At 36.0% G+C, this 18,875-nt stretch overlaps 1 protein-coding gene across 1 annotated transcript; it reads right to left on the reverse strand.

Annotated features, from left to right (window-relative positions):
• Positions 1-8,287: 8,287 nt before the first annotated feature.
• On the reverse strand, positions 8,288-13,129 carry LOC145164811 (uncharacterized). Its single transcript, XM_079083485.1, has 9 exons — positions 12,117-13,129; positions 11,313-11,423; positions 11,121-11,225; positions 10,867-11,022; positions 9,407-9,570; positions 9,185-9,332; positions 8,917-9,039; positions 8,734-8,821; positions 8,288-8,628 (listed from the first exon to the last, which is right to left on the reverse strand). The coding sequence occupies exons 1-9, from the start codon at positions 13,044-13,046 to the stop codon at positions 8,462-8,464; spliced, it is 1,992 nt and encodes a 663-aa protein (XP_078939611.1). The 5' UTR covers positions 13,047-13,129; the 3' UTR covers positions 8,288-8,461.
• Positions 13,130-18,875: the final 5,746 nt, after the last annotated feature.

Raw genomic sequence — 18,875 nt, forward strand, 5'->3', positions numbered from 1 at the left:
TCCTCTTTTGTTTTATCTACAACATGGTCGAGGAAGGCATAATGTTTATTGTTCAGGCGTTTTTGTGCCTTGATGCACGAGATAAGACGGAGGTTGGCGCCGGGTTTATCACCGTAGATTATTAGGGTTTCGTGGTTGGCGAGGTGAAGGCGAATGACCTTCTCGTGGCACATAATATCAGCATGGTGGGGGCTCAACCAATCCATGCCGATTATCACATCAAAACTCCTAATATTAATTGACGGCAAATCTATTTGAAATGAGTGGTTGTTTAATGTTAACGTGCATCCTACGTAAATGTATTTGGTTGTTTCAGTTTTCCCATTAGCCATCTCCACCGTGAAGGCTTCACTTAGCTTTTGGGGTTGTTGGTTTAGTAAGTGTTTGAATTTATTACTCACGAAATTCCGCTCAGCCCCACTATCAAATAGAATGCATGCGTAAGTGTTGTTGAGGGGAAACGTCCTAGTAACAACCGTCGGTTCTTGAATTGCCTCTCCTTGACCCAATTTCAGGACCCTGCCTGATCCTCCTGCTCCTTGGTTGTTGGCTTTGGGGCAGTTTCACCTAAAATGGCCAGTTCCTCCACATCCATAAAAAGTATGACTGGCCCCGACGTTACTGTTGTTGTTGTTGTTGTTGTTGGGCTGTTGGTTCTGTTGGGGTTGAGATCTGCAGTACCGGACGGTGTGCCCCTTGCGGTTGCAGTCGGTACACTACATTTCTATGCACTCGCCATTGTGGTGGTAGTTGCATTTGTTACATTTCGGTAAGGTTCCTGTGTAAAGCTTGGTAGTAGTTTGCGAGAATGAGGCTGGGGCTGGTGCAACTTGAGTGGTAGCAGTGTAGACTGCTACAGTTTGCTCCTTCTTAGAGGATCCCTGGTTCTGTCGCCCCTTTCCTTTATTGTCCCCATTCTTCTTGTTATTCCCTTCCTTCTTGGCCTCAGTCTCAGCAGTTTTGGTACCTTTCTTTTTGCCATGATCATAAAGCTTCTGAGCTAGCCTTTTCGCACTGTCAAAAGTCTTAGGGTTTGCTGCAATCACGGTTCCTTGGATTGGTGAAGTTAATCCTCAAATGAACCGCTCAATCTTCTTTCCCTCTAAAGTGATCATACCCGGGCACAAAAGGGCTAGTTCACAGAATCTTGAGATGTATGCCTCGATGTTTGAGTTTTGCACTGTGAGGTTCCATAACTCTTGTTCTAGTTTCTGTACTTCCCCGCGGGGACAATATTCTGCCATCAACATTTCCTTATGTTCTCCCCAAGGCATAGCGTTTGCGACCGACAAAGTCATGGCCTTCACATGGCCATTCCACCAGGATAGGGCTTGGTCAACAAATGTGCAGGCTGCGAACTTCACCTTGCTTTCTTCCGGACATTCGCAGATTTCAAAGACGGACTCGGTCTTTTCAATCCAGCGCTTCAAGGCTATCACGCTAGCAGTTCCATTGAATGTTCGAGGTTTGGCATTTGAGAAATCTTTATAGGTGCATACTTTTGTAGGCCCTTGGTTCATTCCCTGGTTTGAGCTTACAGTTCCTTGACCATTTCCGCCACCATTGTTTCCATTATGAATATGAGCCAATGCTGCGGTGACCGCAGCCGATACTGCTGCCTGGAATGCAGCAGAGCTTACCTCCGGCGGAGGCGGTGGTGGCGGTTGCGTGTTGTTGTTTCTACGAATGTATCTTCGAGGCATCTTCTGTCATGGAATAGAAAGGTGGTGAGTTCATAACAGTTCGTGGTTTCGAGTTCCTTTGGCATATAGTGGTTTCGGTGGTTCGGTTGTGCATATGAGTGAATTCATACAATATCATGAAAATAGAACACATAACAGATAACAACATCACAAATAAAACATAGAACCATTTCATTAATGATAACTTTGTAGTACAATGCATGAAAATTCGCCTTTGAAGGCGTATAGTACATAGAGAAAATAAAACCCTTCAGCATAACGGCTCTATGAGTAGTGTAGTCACTTAATCATAAAGTCGGTCCTACATACAATAGTACATGAAAAGAGAGAGAGATAGAGTCCTGTCGATAGGGGTGGTGATACTCAGATGCCGAAGTGACGCACCAGAAGCTCGGCCAATTCACTCATCTTACGAGTGATCTCATCGTCCTTCTACTCTGCTCGAACTGCCCTAGCTTCAGTCGTAAAGAGTCGTTGTTTCAGGTTGGCTACTTCTTCCTCTAGAGAGCGTATACGGTCAGTAGTGCTCCACTATACTGTGTGATGGTCTGGTATGATTCTCGGAGGGTAGAGTTCACTAGGGGTTTCCTTAATGTCTTCTCCTTTATCCGACTCCTTGTCAGATTCTCTATCCTTATAGTCCAGTTCCATATACTCTTCGGGTCTCGTTTCTGGATTTTCTTCTTGAACCATTTTTGTTTCTCCTTCAATCCATCCATTGGCTACTAAGGCCTAGTAGTATAGGTCGCCTTGTGGAATTTCAGACATGGTGCCTGTGCGAACATGGAGGCATGAGAAGCATGTAGAAAGTGTACGTGCGACGGTTATATGATATCCCAATATGCTCCTATAGTATTTTAATTGTTATGTTTGGGTTTCTTAAAACTTTTTGGATACGAGGTTGGTAAGTTTCCAGATTCATTGCCCACCACGATCACTCCCAAGCACATGTTGGTCGTATTTTTACTAAATATAGTTGATCAGGCTATATTTACCCATAATACAATTACATAACTTCCCGAGTTTAACCGCGATGTTCAATTCCTCCAAAGACCTTTTCTTCTTATTGTAATAATGTACACATAGATATGTATTTTTTTTTGTTCAGAGTATTTTAGTCCTAATGTATTTATAGTTGCATATCTATTATGATTAGATATGCCAGTTGACGATAAACATTGCTCTGATACCAATCTATCACACCCCCAAACTAGACGGCGGAAACGTCTGGGGGCGGGTGACTTCATCTTGTAATATCATCACAGTGTATATAAATGAATCAAAGACAACATCATCATCACACATGAAATATAACAACCATCATAGTTTATATCAGTTTGTTGGTTTACAAATTACATTCCAAATGTCATATGTATGATGATAACAAAAATCCACGTGTTCTTGATGACCAACCTGCTTAACGATTCCCTGAGAATACAAGTTATTTTGAAAAACGTCAACATATATAATGTTGGTGAGTTCATAAGCATGTTTGTATGGAAAGTTTTGTATCATTTGTAAACACCAGAAAATCCGATATTTTCCATAAAATTGGTTTGAGAGTTTTGTTTCAAATCTCGTATTAAAGCATATGTGTTCATGTTTTTGAAAATGTATAAAGAGAAAGTTCCAGAAAATCCTATATTTTCTGTAGTAAGTAAATGGTTGTGTATAATGTATTTCCCAGAAAATCCGATATCTTCTGCTTGTAAAAGAGTTGTAGCCTTAAAACCATAAGAACCGAGTGTTGTAGAAATGAATAGTTCGTACATGTATCAAAAGTATAGTATATGTATTCCATAAACTTATTATGTTTGTTAATATCTATGTGAGTCGTTATAACCATGCTTGATGTGACTGATATGCCTTTCGTGATGTTTTTCAGGCGTCGCTTGTTTAAGGTAAGACATTTGTCACCCTAGACTAGCCTAATTTAGCTGTAGCGAACTGCTTAGGTGTGGGGTTGTCAACCCCGTATAGATCTATACACAAACTCTCGCTCTCCCTGCAGGAGACTCTAGTTATAACTACATGACTTAAGGTTCTACACTAGGTAGGTACGGATGAAGACATGTCTCACAAGAACCTTAACTAAGTTTACGCGAATAGTGTATCACATTATTTACCGCTTTAAAATAATGTTTCGAGTATGCATTTGATTACAAAACATTGGTGATGAAAATACCATTTGTTTTTATCAAAGTGTCAAGTATTGTTTGTTATTAGCCCGATTAACATAAAATGTGTCGTGAGGCCCAATAAGACAATCACTGGGTCTATAAGGACCAATAAACATGAAATGAGTATACGAAGCCCAATAAACATGTATTTGAGTATAACAGGCCCAATAAACATGTAATGAGTATAACAAGCCCAATAAGCATGTTATAGGTGTGTCAAGCCCAATTCGAGTAAAAATATCATAAAGAGCCTATTTATTATGAAGATGATCGTTTTAGTCCGATTTGTGCTACAAATGACATAAACGGCCCATTTTTCTTAGAAATGACCTTTTTTGGCCCAAGTAATCAAGATTTTTCAACAAAGGCCCACTTTTGTCAAAATTTAATCATTTGGCCCGCTAAAACCAAAAACTTACGATAAAGGCCCATTTTCATTTCAAATGACATTTTAAGCCCAATAAAACCGAAAGTTTGTAAATAAGGCCCATTTTGATAAAAAATTATATTTTAAGTCCATTAAGGCCAAAAATTTACAATTTAAGCCCATGAAACCGTGAATTTCCAAATAAGGCCACTTTTTATGAAAAATGACCATTTTAGCCCATTAAAACCGTGAAGGCCCAAAAGAAGCCCATTTTGTCAAAAATAGCACTTTTGACCCCTACAAAACCGTGAATGTCATAAAAACCCATTTTTATCCAAAAATGACTCTTTTGGTCCTCTCAAAATCGTGAGTTATCATAAAAGGCTCACTTTTTGTTTATTTGATGAAAATGGCCCTTTTACATTATTTCTTTGTTTTTCTAGTAACTTTTGCATGTTAAGACTTTTCAACATTTTGTAGAGTCATTTCAAATATCTTAGTTTACTAACATAATCATGATTTGGTAGGTATTTTGAGTTTTATGAAAGTTTAACAAGCTTTCATGACATATTCACACCATATAATATGAAAATACACACATACATGCATAAATACTTAGATCTAACACAAAACCAACTTGTATTCTCCCCCAAAACATAGTAAAACCGAAAACAAGGGGGTATGAAGCTTACCTTGAGCGATGAATTAGGTTTTAATAAAGAAATGAGAGGGAATGAAGGTGTTTTCGGTCTAGCTTGCTCCTTTGATGAGGTTTTCGGACTTAGGGAGTTCTAAGAAGCAAGAATCATGAAATGAAGTGTTTATGAGTGATAAGTTTATCATAAGAATGAATTTAAACTTCTTGAATAGAAGTAACTTACCAAGAATGAATGAACTTTGATGAAGTATTCTCGAACACACACACAAGCACACACGATTTCTTGAAGGAAGGACGAGAGAGTTTTTGGAGGGTTGAGATGAGTGAGGAACGTAAATATGTTTTGAATTTGCAAAGTGATGGAGGTGGTGATGTTGCTCCTTGGTCGAGAATAAGAAGGAAGAGAGAAGAGAGAGAAGAACTTGCCTTGAAGTATGAGAATGTCTAGTTGTATGGGAGGTTAATTGCATGGATATCCTCCATGCAATAAGGAGGTATCAAGTTTTTAAATTAATTAGATTTTCTCTCTTTTTTTTAAACCGAGAATGGGAGGGGAAGAAAGGAAGAGAGTCTTGGGTTTGATATAACATTGGCCCATTTAGGATTTTCGATCCATGTGGGCCCACATATGAGCTTTCGGCCTAAAAAGAGCAAGGATATGTGTTTTCGGCCCATTGTAATTAAATAAGTGGTTTTTTTGGCCCAAATAGGCCCATAAAGACAAGGTGAGTAATTTTCGGCCCAATACGGTCCATGAAGAGTTTTATGGCCCAAAATACTATTGTCAAATGAATGTGGTCCAACTAGGGCCCAAATGTGGATTCTTGACCCAAAAGAATCAAGTTTGTGGGTTTACTGGCCCATTAGGCCCAATAAATGTATCCTGGCCCAACAAGATGTTTGGACCGGAAAGTTAGAGTTACAAACCCAAGGTTGAGTGTATGTAACGTATTGGATTAGGTTTGGAGCTTCACGAGTGAGTTTCGATTCGAATTGTTGTTGTTGCATGAATAACATGTATAACATCATACTTAGGGTTACAAGATACATCGAAAGTAGCTTACACATAGACATAATTTCCTAGCCCAAAATGCCAGTTGTGACATGATGCGAACGACATAGGTAACCCGGTTCAAGAGTTCATACCCACAACGACTGAATTTAGCAAGAGTAATTGAAATTCATAATAGTGAAACATGTTTCAATATTCAAGAAGACGTAGCGGAGAATTTGTACCAAAACAACATGAAAAAAAAGTAGTTCTTTTTATGATTTTTTTTTGTCTTTGTTTAGTTCTCGCTTTTTTTAATTAATGTATTCTTTTTTTTAATTAATGAAAAACTAGTTTAAAAAATCATTGTTTTAATCGTATTTTTATTTAATTTTAAATAAAAAATGATGTTGAGTGGTGTTTAGTGGTAGATATACCATATGTTTAGTGGTTGGATGTGGTAATGAGGTGACACCCACCACATTAATGGTTAGTGGTGGGTACTCCAGATGACTTAACAAGACAAAATTACACTTGATGATTCATATCGTTTGTAAGAATTAACATGGTGGACAAGTATCAAACCTTGACATGTTTGTGTCCGTTATTTAAGTTTTTGCATGGTTGTTCTTTAACAAATTAAATGACTTTTGTATATTTTCTATTTTATTTTATTTTTTTCTTTAAATAATATTAATACAAAAGAAAATACTTTTTTGGGTGTTGAGAACACCCCGACAAACTGAAACACAATAATGGAAATGATAACAGAAAGTATATTAACAAGAGCATAAGGAGATTTAAGGTGATTTAGTTGATTAGATTAAGCAAGCTACACCCACAAATAAATTAAAAAGATTCTATATTGATAATCAATGCTATATATGGTATATACAATCTATGTATTTGCTATACCAACAATTCCGTCTCACTATCACTTATTACATTAGGGTTACAATGAATGAGATGTATTTATAGTGTTGCCAGCCTAAATAATTAGGTTGCGCCAATGAGACTATGGATATCATAAAAAAACTTGTTCTCCAAGGTTGTAAGATCAACACCGAAGTCTAATCCAAACTATGGGGATGCCCCACACCCTTACTAGGTTCGTCGTGCCCCAGAAGGATCTTTGTGATTAATTCTCTTTTGTGCTTCTCACTTCACTCCTTACTTCTACCTTTCCTTGGACTTTAAACCAGCAAACATAGGATGGAAAAACTCAATTGGAACTCTAGCGAATCCTTGAAGGAGTCCTCCAATATCTGAATTTTACTTGTCAAGATATTTCTTATTCCATCAGCAAGCCTTCCTTTTTATGAATGACCCATATAAACCATATTTCTTGGCTCTCAAACGTATTCTTCATCTTCTCAAAGGTACCTTTTGCATGGTATTCACTTTCGCCTGTCAGCCGTTGATCGCTTGATCTCATATTCATATGTTGATTAGGCATGTATTCCTATTAGTTATCAACATACTTCTAGGTTTTATGTTTATCTTGGCGATAATATCGTTTCCAGGTCCTCGAAACGAAAACATGTCGTGTCTTGATCTAGTGTCGAAGTTGACCACCGAGGGTAGCCAATATATTTGTTGAAGTTGTTTGGTTTCAAAATCTCCTTGTAGACTTATCTTTCCTGCTATCACGTGTCTATGTTGTCTTTTGTGACAACGTTAGTGCAATGTATCAAGCATTTAACCCGATTCATGATCAGAGGACCAAGCATGTGGAAATAGACTTATATTTTTTAGGAGAGTGTTGCATTTGGTCATGTGCATGTTTTGCATGTTCTATATGTGTATCGGTATGCATATATCTTCACGAAGAGTGTATCTACACACAAATTTTCCTTGATTTCATATATAGTTTGATCATTAAAGAACCCCTACTCAATCTACGGGGGTGTGTGTTAGATACTTTTTATATTCTTGATTGTTTATATTATATTTGTATAATATAGGAACTCTACTATAACTTATATATGTATATAATGCAACCTATACAAGCAACCCTAATTGAGGGTTTTCTATATATTCCCCAACAAAACGAAAACAATTGAACACTTAATTGTCTATTTAACTGTCTACTGCCACTTTGCTTAATCTGTATGGGACCAGATCTCCTCTTCTTGTCAAATGAACCACATCACAACAAGTAGGTAAAACACATATTAGCTTTCCTCAATAGATCTTTCGTGACGAAAAAATTGATTAAGGCAATTTTAATATCGACATGTTGGTTTATTTGGAAAGCTACGGACGACAAAGTTTTTAACAATGTCACCCCAATGCACCACAAAATTATAGAGCAAATAAAAGCGGATACTTTTCATTGGATCATAAATAGGGTGAAGCTTCTTAGTTTAGATTGGTGTACTTTGTGCATTTCACCTTTCTAATATTTTATGTTTTTTTTTTTTCACTGCAATGCTCTTTGGGGCTTAGTCAAGACAATTGCTAGTTTTCCGTTTAATTAATACATATTCCTCGTTCAAAAAATAACATGACCCATTGGCATGCATAAAGAAGTGAAGAAGGGTTCATTTATGGAACATGATATCATTTGACATTCATTGCTACAACCATGGTTCTTAGCTTCTGAGAAATTTCTGAAAATGGGAGTCTCTCTTGCGGATCAGAAGACCAACAACTCTCCATTAATGACTTCCATTCAGCATCACACCATGTTGGTATTACTGGTCGTAATGTGTTCTTGATGATTCCTCCTGTCGAACCAAATACACCATAAAAATGTAAAAGTTTCATTTTGTCATTGACAAAAAAAATCATTTTTCAAAAATGTATTGTGATAAAATAACTAATGAACATACCAATAATGGACTTATGATGCATATTATTGTAAGGTTCGTCTCCGGTAAGCAATTCCCACATGACAACCCCGAACGAATAAACATCAACCTAAATTTTGGAAATAAAATGCCAAAGATAAATGATATTATGATAAATATTTGCAAAGAAAAGTAATGATCATAAAGGTTATTATTGCAATATACCTTTGCTGTTACCAAGTGACTTTTATCATTAAGAAGCTCAGGTGCCATCCATTGCACGGTTCCACAATTATCACCATTCACTAAATTGTGTCGTTTTATCTTGGATAAGCGAAGATCTCCAATCTAGAACGCTCACAAAAGAAACATATGTAAGAATGAATGCACCCCTTTTAATTATGAAATAAGTACTGCAAAGTGCAAACAATTTCATTTTTGGATGTAACAAAATGAATGCATTGTCTCTATAATTGATAGTCCACATGTATACCTTGCAAATTGGTCTATGTGGATCTCTCATATTTACAAGAAGATTCTCACACCTTAGGTCGAAATGCACGACATTTTTTCCATGCAAATAATCCATTCCAGAAGCCGTATCCATGGCTATGATAAGTCTTTCACGTTGATCTATTGTTCTGTTCATAAGAGTTTTTTAATCATTCAAAATATATAATTTAAATTTTCACAAAGCATTTGACAAAATAGGTACCTGTCTTTTTTCTTTAAAAATTGCTTCAAAGATCCATCAACCATGTACTCTGTTACAGTTGTCAAAGAGTCATCTGGCTCATCACGAACTATACCATAGAAGGTAACAACATTTGGGTGGTGCAAAGAACTTAAAACCAATGCCTCCTTCCAGAAATTGTTAATCTATTTACTCGAAATAGAAGTATGGTCAAGGTTAGAGGATGACAAGTGGACCAACCATCATATAATGAAAAATGAACAGTTAATTTTAAGCAAATTGCAAAACAAATCAATAAGTGACATCTATATTTACAATATTGGTACCTCCCTTTCTGTTATGATTACCCAAATCATCTAAACTAATATATGCTTAGTTGGGTTTTTTAGAAAAGCATGAAGTGTCTTTCCTCAAATGTGATAAAAAAGAATTTTGTTATGAACAATCATTTGCTTGGAAAAATACATAACTGAGAAACATGAGAAGAAAAAATAGAGTTATTTTTGGCTTTATATCAATATAATTTACAGAAAAGAAAGAAAATCTAATATGAAAAGAAGATAAATGTTTGAATCATATATTTAATTTAAAACAAAACTAAAGATCAGACCCATATTTGATATATTGGGGCAGTGAGAGCATTTTCTAACAATGTGTAATGAATTTCTTGATATTTGTTGGTGATTTGTATTATCGATATGTATTTAAATGTAATGGATTAACGTGTTGACCAAATATAATCTTGATAAACATTAAACAAGTAAGGAAGGTGGGGAGTGCACACTTGTTTGACTTTGGTCAAGATTCAAAGTACACTGTCGTTTAGGGGCAAAGCCCCTACAAGAATGAGGTCCGGGGGCAGCGCCCCTAGAAGCGGGGTCCAAGGGGGGCATCCCCTGGCGGTGTCGAGCTTTGGGTAATGTTGCTTTGTTAAAAATGCATCAGAGATCCCGGAAATTTGAAAATTGATCCATATTTGACTTTTGTGTTGACCCTTGTCTAAAACCGGTTTTGTGATAGTTTAGAGACATTTTGAAACTGCCTTGTGACAGTTTCATGTGAGTCTTCAGACAGAAAATTGTCTTGTGACAGTTTTTAGACAAAAGATGTATTTAACCAATTTTGGTCATAATGTACTAACAAAATTCTTAATAATTTCATTCTTAGTTCTTGCATTTCTTGTGAGTCTTATCCAATTAAAGATTCGTAAGTACCACCCAAATAATTCAATTTAAAAGTGTTATCAAGATTCTCACAATTCTAAAGTACTATTACATCCCAAAAATCTAACAATAATGATGACACACTTAGGCATTTGTTTTGTAATGATGGACGTATTATTATCACTCAAAGTGGCAGCAAGAAAAAAGATGTCAAATATGACCACCTAGCAATTTGAGCATACCAAACATGGTAAAAGAACAATTTGACCATACAATATCAAAAGGAAAGAAACGAATGAGGAAAAAGAACATCCATACCATACGTTCCGTTTCTGATGACTTCCTAGCAAAGCAACTGCCTTTAATTCTCTTAATTGCAACATCCGTACCCTTCCACATTCCATGATAAACAACTCTATATGTACTACCGGATTCTAATTGGCTTATCTCCTCCAAATCATCCTTCTTTATGGTCTAAAGACAAATAAACCTTGAAATTACTAAAGACCATAAATCACACATATTAAACATAATTCATTTTCCCACATTTTTAAAACTGACATCAACGTAACCTGTAATCCCATCGCAATAGCCTCCCCCTCAATTGTTGTTGATTCCATTTTCGTATTGCTTTCGGTGCTAGTAGTAGAGTCCAACTCCAAATCCTCATGCATATCCTACAAAAACGACAAGGATTTAATATTGACCACAAAGATAAGTTGCACTAAAAACTCACAAGGTTAAAGAGTTATGAATTTACTTACCAAAATATGGAACTCATGTGTGGGTTCCTCTCTGACCTCGTCTGTTTTCTCAATGACAGCATTAAAACTTTCTTGAGCTTCACCTTTAACCTCCTCAGCATATTCCAAAGACTGATTTCCATATATCAACAGAGTATGTCGCTTTAGTTGTCATTAATAATATTCATGATATGGTATATATGAGGAGGCAACTATATATTGTTTCTAAATATGGAATGCATAGTAAGACAAGGTTTCATAGTTTCTAAGATAGTCGCCTATTTAATTATATATGTATTTGGCAACAATGTGTGTATAAAGAGATGAACATGTGTAGTGTCTACATATACACAAACACATGTACATGTGTATATGCATGCAACTTACATGTTAATTAACAAATACATGCATATATACATACATACCGGAAAGACATGAATGATTATTAAAAGTATTGTTATGCATATAAGAATATCCATTAATATTTTTTTGTAGATGAATTCTGAATATTTTGAATGGATATTACAAATACGAATGTGATCTATGCATATGCATGAAATTTTTGAATATGCATATATAGACCTACTACCTGTACTTACATCAGAAATAAATGAAAGCAATTAGGCATCTAAAAAATTCACCGCCTTAGTTTTGTACTCTAAAAATGGAAATCGAGATTTGCTACACGACCTTCCGAAAAAGGAATGTTGTAGAAAAACGCAATGGACAAAATTTATTCTGATGTTATCTCGACATAAAATGATTAATAATTTGCATATAACTAATTAAAGAACATTCATCACATAATTAAATGGAAATACTTACTTGAATGGCCAATGCTTCTTCAATTCTCGCAATGACGGCTTCCATCCCAGGGCGTTCCTTTAAATTGAAACTAATGCACTGATATGCAATTCCTTTAAACATATCCAAAGAACGACTACTAATCTGATCTCTCATATGGGGATCAATTAACTTGTGTAGTTGGTTGTCATCATATCGTCTAACCAAATTCATTAGAAACTTTGGCCGATTGTCTTCAATGCTCCTTTCACTATAAACCAGCATCCCACTAAGCATTTCAAATAGTACGACCCCGAATGAGTATATATCCGATTCTTTTCGAAGGATGTGGCTTTCATGGTAAGTGGGATCCAAGTAAAACTGGGTACCCGCAACCTTTGTGTCGAGGTGGGTATTTGGCAGATTTTTGGGACCTAATTTTGACAAACCAAAATCACAAATTTTTGCAACAAAATTATCATCTAACAATATATTAGCACTCTTCACGTCTCTATGTATTACTCTGTTGTGCTCCCCAAGTCCTGAGTGAAGGTAATTAAGTCCTCTTGCTGCCCCAATGCAAATCTTTAGGCGATGTGTCCATGTTATGTCGCGCCTCTTATTGGGGTCTTGAAGATGATGATCTAGGCTTCCATTGATAGCATACTCATAAACTACAATCATCTCGTTGACTTCATCACAGTAACCAATAAAAGAGATGATGTTTTCATGGTGGAATCTGGATATCATACTAATCTCATTACGGAACTCGTGCTCTCCTTGGTAGCTATTCTGAGCTAGGCGTTTGAAAGCGGCTGTGCGGTTTTGCCATCTTTCAGAAAGTTCTCCTTTGTAGACCTTGCCAAATCCACCACCTCCAATATATCTTTCCGGACTGAAATTTTTGGTTGCAAGATTGACCTCCTCCAGTGGAATTAGATAATTTTCGAGGTTTACTTCTGAAGAAGACATTGCCTTTTGATATTTCTGATGATGTATCTTAATGTAGAAGCACCAAATTGGCTGTGAATAGACGCAGAACGAAGTTTGCTTAGGCACCTACCTCATTTGACCATGGCCTAAAAGATATATAAACTCATTTAAAATTATGATCCAATTTACATTAAACTATTATACACGTTTTTCAGTAATGTATTTTATATATACTTCGAAAAGTTACACTTCAATTATTAAACTATCATGCAAGTTGTTTGGTTAATGTTCATACTGCCGTCTGATCTTCATTTTTATTATTTATTATTAATTTTTTATAAATAGTTTTCCGTCATTCACGTGGACATTTTCTCTCTGGCCAATTTATTGAACAAAATATACATGATTTGTTAATGTTTGATATTATTGAATTTTTCTTGAATTATTGATTAACAGACAGGCAATAGATGTGAGCTGTAAACACTATGACATGCATGACTCCAAAACACTATGACATGCATGATTCCAAACCGCTTCAAGATCTCATAAGCCACCGCCTGCAAGCGTTGTCCATGCATGTTTAACCGCAAGCACACATCAACGAGATACATCAAGTAACGTTTAACTCATCTCAAACCGTTATAAAAAAATATTATTCTACCTTTAAATGTTGGCACAAAGGATGCTCAATAAAATTACATCCAAGTCATAACTGATTTTTAAACTACTCCCACTAGTACAAAACCATTAATTGATGCGGTTAAAATGATTAATTGATGCGAGTATTGAACGGCATTAACAAATATCGCATAAAAAAACACCCCTATTTAATATATAATGTGGTTATATAACCGCCCAAAAAATGACGAAAACCGCCTAAAAAAATACCCACATTTAATGATGAAAACCGCACCAAAAGATTATAAGCACACCAATTAATAAACACACCAATTCATGAAGTCACAATTCCAGTAATTTCTTCGTTGTTTTTAGTAGTACGGATACATTATGGTATGGCCTCTATATTAATATATTAGGGTATGACCTCAATATTAGTTTATGATTGTAATGGGTTTTATATTTAAATATTATCTGCCCCAACCTATCTACTACCATGTTGATCCTTAAAACACAGCCTCCTCTTTTTTATATTTCTTCTTGGTTCGATAGTGGTGTAAGTATCATGTGGTGATGGTTGTCGAAAGTGGCAGCTGGGGTGTAGTTTGTTCGAAGCTGGAACAAGTAAGAGGGTGGAGGTTCCGATGGTTAGAGGTTGTTACGGTGGTGGGTTTGAGTTTAGAAGGTGTGAGGCTGAAACAAATGGTGCGTGAGGCTGTGATGGGTGACTTGAAGGTTAACCGGTTCAACCGGTTTTGAGGCAGAGGTGGTTCGTAGAGGGTGCGATGGGTGCTATCTGTGGTTGGATATCTTCGGCTGTAACATGTGGCGATGGAGGGTGATGGCAGGTGGTTTGTAGTGGTGAAGGTCTCCGGTTCTGCCAGTGATGGTTGAGAGTGGTCTCGGTGGTGCAGGTGGTTGACTGATGGTTCGAGATGAAGATGATGTAGTGAAGGTTTACAAAAAAATCCTATCTACTGCTCTACTGAAAAATAAAAATGCGAAGGAGTTATGGTTTCCATGGGTGTGTGCTTAGATTTATATTAAAAACAGAGGGAATATTTGGGAGGGATATTGTAAATTTGAAGGATCCAACGCGAAATGAAAATTTTTGAATAAAAGGAAAATTTTGAACGGAATTTTCAGAAGGAAGATTAAATGAGGCGGTTGCACATGATTAAATGTGGCGGTTTCTATTGATTTAATGGTACGGTTTTAAAAACCGCACCAATAAATACGTTTTTAATGCCATTTAGGGAAACTGCACCAACAAATACCTTAAATGATACGGTTCATTGATTTATTGATGCGGAAGTGTTTTAATGATGCGGTTTTAGGCTACCACCGCTCCAAAAATATAAAAATCAATCGCACCAAAAAATAGGTTCTGTACTATTGTCCTACTCTAATCCTAAACTACAAGCGCACCTAAACCCTAAAGTCTTTGGGGAAGAAACACATTTTCCAACTACTATTATGCAATAAGCTATTTTGTGAGTCAAATTACTTAACAATCCATTTGGTGGGTCTAATTAGTTATGATTATATGAATACAATAATAAAAGGAAGTCGTATAACATCTCTTTTTATTAGATATGAAGCCACAATCCCACACACAAATTCGATGAAGCCAAATTAATTCTCTTTCGGTTGGGGGCGTTTTACTTTGAATAAATTTGTTCCTGGTTCCATGCCTTCTTATTTTATGTCGCTCTTTAAGGCTCCGGTTGGCATTCTTTATAGGCTTGAGTCCTTGAGAAGTGCGTTTTTTAGAGGAGTGGATATTCATGACAAAAAAATTGCTTGGATTTCTTGGAATAAGGTGCTAGCGGGGAATGAAAATGGGGGTTTGGGTGGTGGTAGTTTCTTTGCCCTAAACAGAGCGCTTCTGTTTAAGTGGATTTGGAGGTTTTTGTCTAATCCAGATGCGTTATGGGTTCGTGTTATTAAGGCGATTTATAGAAATATTGGTTGTTTAGGTCATATGATTCTTCCTAAACGATCCTCTGTTTGGGTTGCTATTTTATATGCTATGCTTGATTTGCGGAAAAAAGGGATAGATTTATTTGCAAACTGTAAGAAGTTTATTGGAAATGGTTTTGATTCTTTGTTTTGGACGGATGTGTGGATTGGTGATATTACTCTTAAGGACCAGTTCCCTCGTTTATATGCTTTAGAGTTAAACAAGAATGATTCGGTAGTTGTCAAGTTTGGTGCTATCTTGTGGTTTGATTCTTTCCTTCGTCCTTGCTTGGGTGGTGCTGAAAGTGAGCAAGCTGTTAGTCTTAGTTCTTGCTTGGAGTTAATTAACCTTAATTCTTTTCCTGATAGATGGGTTTGGGATCTTGAAGTTTCGGGTGGGTTCATAGTCTATTCAACTAGTCACTGGATAGACTTGATTTATCTTGGATCACTTCTTCGACTTTTATATGGGTGAGGGTGGTTCCTATTAAAGTTAACGTGTTTTGTTGGTGAATGTTTTTGGATAGGTTACCTACTCGGGTAAACTTGTCTAAAAAGGGTATGGATGTTCCTTCCATTTTGTGTCTCGTTTATGATCTTATGGTTGAAGATGTCAATCATCTTTTCTTCTCTTGCCCTTTTGCTAAGGCAGTGATCGAAAAGATTTTGCCTTGGTGAGATTAGAACGCTTATTTTTTTCAATCCATTTAAGACTGAAAGGTGTGGTTTGATTTTGTCAAATTGAAGAATAAAGTTGAGGAGGTTCTTGAAGGTGTTTTTCTGTCACTTGGTGGTACATCTGGATGTTTAGAAATAAAACCATTTTTGGTAATGAGGTTCCAGAAAGAAGTCTTATTTTTTGATGACATAGTTTCTCATTCTTTTATTTGGTGTTCTAGTAGGTCTAAGTTTCATCTCAATTGGGTGTTGTGGCTTAAAAACTCAATTTTAACCTTATTGTAATGCTGGTTAAACCTTCATTTCTAGCATCCTGCTAGTTTTTTTTTTTTGTATGTTTATATATTTCTATCGTTCTAAAAAAAAACAGAAATTAGACGAAGCCAATACGTGGACATAATATTTTAATACGTGGATATAATATTTTAATATATTTTTACATACAAATTGACTTAATATTTTGATTCCTTTCTATGTTATATTCCGATTAATAACAAACTAATCTTTATATATATATATATATATATATATATATATATATATATACCTTATAAAACATATTTCGTCAAATGCTGAATTTTAAGTCGTACAAACCATATTGCGATATTTACAACCAGTTTATGCATTGGAAAAAGCTAAATCTTATTTTGTCTACAAAATTCAAAATTTCAAAAAAATATCTATTAACCTTATAAAACTATAACATCGTCCAAATGATAAAGCCTTGGGTATAACTTAATATTGCAATCTTATATTATAATAACTAACATAGATACTTTATGTTGGTGATTTGTTATCATCAAAGTTAGTTAAGTGTAATAGGATTAATTGTTGACCAAAAGTGATCTTGATAAATATTAAACAAGTAAGGGAGGTGTGGAGTACACACTTGTTTAAGTTTGATAAAGTTTCAAAGTACACTGTCATTTAGGGGCGAAACGCCTGAACTAACAGGCGTCCAGGGGCAGCGCCCGTAGGAGTGGGGTCCAAGAGGCGGCAGCCGCTGGCTGGGGTCGAGCTGCTAGGTCAACGCAAGAATTTTTTATATAGGTTATGTTGCTATATTAAACATGCATTAGAAATTCGGTTATTTTTAGAGAATTGACCCTTGGTTTGACCATTATCTAAATACTCGTTTTTAGGTCAATTTTGGTAGTTTTATGACAGTTTAAAACTGTCATATGAAAGTTTTCAGACAGATATCATAAATTGGTTTTTGGTCTCATTTTCTGATACATTCGAAATTCATAACAATCAGATTCTCTGTTCTTGCTCTCATATTTTGAGTCTTATCCGATTAAAGACTGGGAGTACCACCCAAATACTTTAATCTGAAAGTGATATCATAATTCTGAAAATTTCCAAGCCTTTCTATACCTAAATTTCTAACAAACATTAAAGTATTTATGTGATCATGGCAATTGGCGATTCTGTGAAGGACATGACAATCAAGTTTGATAAGTTGGTGAAGTTTAAAGGCCAAGACTTTCGTAGATGGCAGAAGAAGATGAAGTTCCTCTTGACCACCCTTAAAGTGGTGTATGTTCTGAGTACACCCATGCCATAACTTGCTAAAGATGAAACTCTAGAGGCAACAATGAGGAGATAAAAGTGGGATAATGATGACTACATTTATCGTGGTCATATTCTCAATGGTATGTCTGACTCTCTTTCTGATATCTATCAAATTGTTGAATCTGCAAATGAAATGTGGGATTCTCTTGAATCCAAGTAAATAACTGAAGATGCTTCTAGTAAGAAGTTTACGGTTGGTAACTTTGTGGGTTACAAGATGGTTGACTCTAGGCCTGTTATGGAACAATTTCATGAAATATTAATGATCCTGGGACAGTTTGCTTAACATAATCTGAAAATGGATGAAGCCATTTATGTGGTTGTGATCATTGACAAACTGCCCCCTTCCTGGAAGGATTATAAACACAATCTGAAACATAACAAGGAGGAATTGACATTGACTCAACTTGGAAGCCATTTACGGATTGAGGAGTACTTAAGGACTTAAGAACTTGATAACAATCCCAAAGGAAAGAACCAAGTTGGTTTCTCTTTTGTGAACATGATGGATGGAGAAGGATCAAAGAATCAAAAGAAGTCTGATGGAAAAAGGAAGTTTACAGGCAAGGATGACAAGTCTTCCAACAAGAAGGCTAAAGTGGTTTGTTGGAATTGTAACAAACCGGGTCACTTTAAGAAAGATTGTCGTTTTTGTAAAGTGAACAAGGATGGTGTTGGACCAAGTGGATCAAAGGATCCAGAAAAGCAACAAGGTCAGATTTCTGTTTTCATGCAGAATTCTAAATATATTCATAATTATATTTTTGTGATTTCCGAAGCATTTTATGTGCAGGATGATAATGTTGCATGGTGGGTTGATTCGGGAGCAACTAGTCATGTTTGCAAAGATCTACATTGGTTCAAGGACTTTCAACCAATTGAAGATGGATCTATTGTGAAGATGAGAAATGTTGCAACTGAACCAATCAAGGGCCTATGATATATTTTACTTACTTTTACTTTTGGGAAATGTTTGTGATTGAAAAATGTTTTATATGTTCCAGGGATTAGCAAGAATCTCGTGTCTGAAATTGT

Source organism: Lactuca virosa, chromosome 1 (assembly GCF_052849685.1).
Source record: "Lactuca virosa cultivar CGN04683 chromosome 1, Lactuca_virosa_CGN04683_v6, whole genome shotgun sequence".
Taxonomy (NCBI): Eukaryota; Viridiplantae; Streptophyta; class Magnoliopsida; order Asterales; family Asteraceae; genus Lactuca; species Lactuca virosa.

What these genes read in the sequence shown, in the direction of transcription:
- LOC145164811 (XM_079083485.1), bottom strand. Translation starts at nt 13,046, where the DNA reads ATGTCTTCTTCAGAAGTAAACCTCGAAAATTATCTAATTCCACTGGAG. An exon ending in AAGAAGCATTGGCCATTCAA is followed by an intron (nt 11,424 to 12,116) that starts GTAAGTATTTCC and finishes TATGGAAATCAG; the next exon opens with TCTTTGGAATATGCTGAGGA. An exon ending in CACATGAGTTCCATATTTTG is followed by an intron (nt 11,226 to 11,312) that starts GTAAGTAAATTC and finishes TCGTTTTTGTAG; the next exon opens with GATATGCATGAGGATTTGGA.